This window comes from Echinops telfairi, unplaced genomic scaffold, assembly GCF_000313985.2.
Source record: "Echinops telfairi isolate 266 unplaced genomic scaffold, ASM31398v2 ScPeMD7_7458;HRSCAF=8496, whole genome shotgun sequence".
In the NCBI taxonomy this organism is placed as follows: domain Eukaryota; kingdom Metazoa; phylum Chordata; class Mammalia; order Afrosoricida; family Tenrecidae; genus Echinops; species Echinops telfairi.
Genome location: NW_022111358.1, coordinates 22,779,078 through 22,782,151, shown reverse-complemented (window position 1 = coordinate 22,782,151; position 3,074 = coordinate 22,779,078). Strand labels below are relative to the sequence as shown.

The following is a 3,074-nucleotide window of genomic DNA, read 5'->3' as shown; positions in this document are numbered from 1 at the left end:
TTCCAACACCTACACCTTGCATATGCCAAGAACAGCAGGATGAGCCATCCTCTATCACTAAAAAGCCCTCAAGAGCCTCAAGTGAGGGCAACGGATGCACAAATGTGCTTTACACAACAGATGTGTGTATGGATTGTGATGAGAGTTGTCCGAGACCCCAATAAAACGATTAAAAAAATTAATTCCACAGATGGTAAAAATGGAAAAAAAACAAAACCCTCAAGTAATGCACTCACACATACAACACCCTGTGTAGCAAGCTGGAGGTGGGGGTATGTTGCACATGGTTGAGAAAAACACAGTAAAACAAAACAACTCCCCCCAACCCCCAAGCAACATGTGTGTAAAGTGCATAAAAATGTGCTTTCAGTTCTGGGAACCATGTTGAAAAGGAAGGTTAATAATTTGAAGTATGCCCAGATACTGATGAATTACATCACTGAGCTACTATGAGAAATGTCTGGAGTATCACTGTGTTCCAGTGCGGGGAAGAGAGCTGCTATGATGACAAAGAACTTAAGAGTGTGTGGCTTTAAGCAGCAGAAGACCAAAGGATAAAACATTGAGCAAAGATAACTTTGGTTCCCTAAAAAGAATATTCTAATAACTAGAGATGCTACAAAAAGGTAATGCCTTCTGAGCCAGAGAATGCAGTTATCACTCGAAGTGCTAAAACAGAAAACTTCTAAGCGACGGTTCTGGTTCTAGAGGAGGGAACCCTACCTTAAAAATCGCATTCAACTCTCCAAGTATGGTTCTAGGCACTTCCTACTACCCAGGGATTTAATATTTATTACTGAATTTATGACTAGATCAGGTTCCTCAATGACTCCCTGTCTTTATCATTTTCTACCTGTGGAGGGTCAGTAGGCCAAGAAGAGATCCAGTGATCTCACCTGGCACTAGTTCTGCAAACTGCCCTGAAACAAGACTGCTTAAACGAAGGGAAACTGCACATACTCACCCATGCCAGATTTACCATCTGGGTATGTGTACACCTGCCCATTGTTTTTGATAATTGGGAGATTGGAAGGTAAAGGAGCAACTTCTTCTTCACTCTCCTCAGAGCTGGAGCTGCTACTCGTATCCTCACTGCAGCTGTCATAACCGTCAAACATCCCGAATGCGTCTCGTGTCTTCCTTTCTGCTCGTGAAGAATGCTCAGTCTTAAAACTAGAAGAGACCGACAATCCATGACAGAGCACCCCCAGATGCCCCCTGAAAGACCTTAGCTCAAATGTTGGTAAAGGATATTTGGCAAATGACAACCCACAGCCTTGAGAAATGTTTTCTTTTTAAAATAAAAAAGTAAACAATTTTTTCTCAAAATGGAGCCCTCTACTTCTCCAAATCCATCAGTTATCATGTAACCAGAAGTAATAATAATAATAATAACAACAGTAATAGTAATAATAGAAAAGACCCTGAATCTGAAGCAGAAGATCATCTTGAAATTCATGCTTTGTCTTAAACTCTCTGGTCATTTCTCCTATGAAAGCTTACAGATCTGTAAAAATGAGACATTAGATCCGATGGACTTCTCAATTTGCCTTTCATCTCTAAAATTACAAATTCGGATACTGATTTAGAGTAGTATCCTGACACTAGAGATGTCTTTCAGAATTACAAGGAGCCCAGTGAATCGTGCAATGGGCTGCTAACTGAAAGGTCAGTAATCCAAACAATCAGCTCCTCCTCCGGAGAAAGAGGAGGCTGTCTGCTCACGTAAAGATCCGTAGCCTTGGAAACCCAAAGGAGCAGTTCTTCTACTTCAGTGGTTCTCAACCTTCCTCATGCCGTGACCCTTTAAGACAGTTCCTCATGCTGTGGTGACCTCCAACCATAAAATTATTTTCGCTGTTACTTCATCACTGTAATTTTACTACTGTTGTGAATTGTAATGTAACTATCTGATATGCAGGATGTCTTAGGCAACCCTTGTAAAAGGGTCGTTTGACCCCCAAAGGGGTCGTGACCCACAGGTTGAGAACTGCTGTTCCACTTTGTCCTATAGGGTTCATACCACTGAGAATTGATTGGATGGTAGTGACTTTTTTTTCCCCCGGGTGGTGGTGGTGGTGGTGTCACAAATCAGTGATTTTGAGTATTATCTGAAGGGTTAACAAGAATTTTAATACGCAAGATATTTTTACATATTAACTATTTCAAAAAATTTAAGAGATATTTCCAGTTATAACCCACTTTATTTTTCTCTTGAATATGATGTTAATTACTTAATTACCTCTTTTTTTAACCACAGTCATCATAACAATTTCCTTTTGCAGGAAAGTATAAAGACGTCATACCATCTTTGTTGACTGCTAGTTTCCTGTGTCTTTTACAATGGGTTCTCCCTCAATTAATTCACAAACAACAGCAAAAAACTAAAATATTAACCTTGCCCCAAAATAATTTTTCAAGCTCCAGGTCTAGTGAGAAGACAAAAGAAATTTAAAATGTAATGAAGAGAGGAAAAAGTGAAATCTTTGAAATGAAAGACCAAACCAAACCACACAACCCCCTGGATCAACCAAACATGCAACGGATTAAGACCAGAGAGAAGAAACTGCTGATGAGTCCAGGATTTGACACCTGTGCGTTTGGACTCACCACACACACCATGTCTTTTCTACATGGTCTAACTTCTTGGTAGTCCAAGACCAACCTAACAAAGCTGACCATACACTCTGCAAAGCCGGACAAGACAAAACCAACCCACACGCACCACTCAGTTGAACGGAATAAACTGACATTACTAAATGTTTGCATGAAGATGAGAAACAGATTCCCTCTTGTGTCAGGTACGAGTGTGCAAGTACCAAAAATGGTTTCTTAACCCACACTGGAAATACTGAGAAGGAATGCAAAGCTCATGAAAACATTCCATTTATAAAAAGTTTCATTTTCCATGAACTTTTTGGAGCTCGCTACATGTCCATGCGAACACTGCCTCTTTTTTTCCCTTTTAATTCACTTGTCTTCCAGTTTAAAAAAAAATCATTTTATTAGGGGCTCATACAACTCTTATCACAATCCATACATACATCAATTGTGTAAAGCGCATTTGTACATTC

The 3,074-nt window shown here is 39.8% G+C and overlaps 1 protein-coding gene across 1 annotated transcript in view; it reads right to left on the bottom strand.

Annotated features, from left to right (window-relative positions):
* The window catches only part of MBTD1 (mbt domain containing 1), a 59,605-nt gene that overhangs the window by 35,098 nt on the left and 21,433 nt on the right, over nt 1-3,074 (bottom strand). The window contains exon 2 of the mRNA XM_045299309.1: nt 942-1,173. Within this exon, the coding sequence (XP_045155244.1) occupies nt 942-1,118 (177 nt within the window). The 5' untranslated portion in view covers nt 1,119-1,173. The remainder of the gene's footprint in view (nt 1-941; nt 1,174-3,074) is intronic.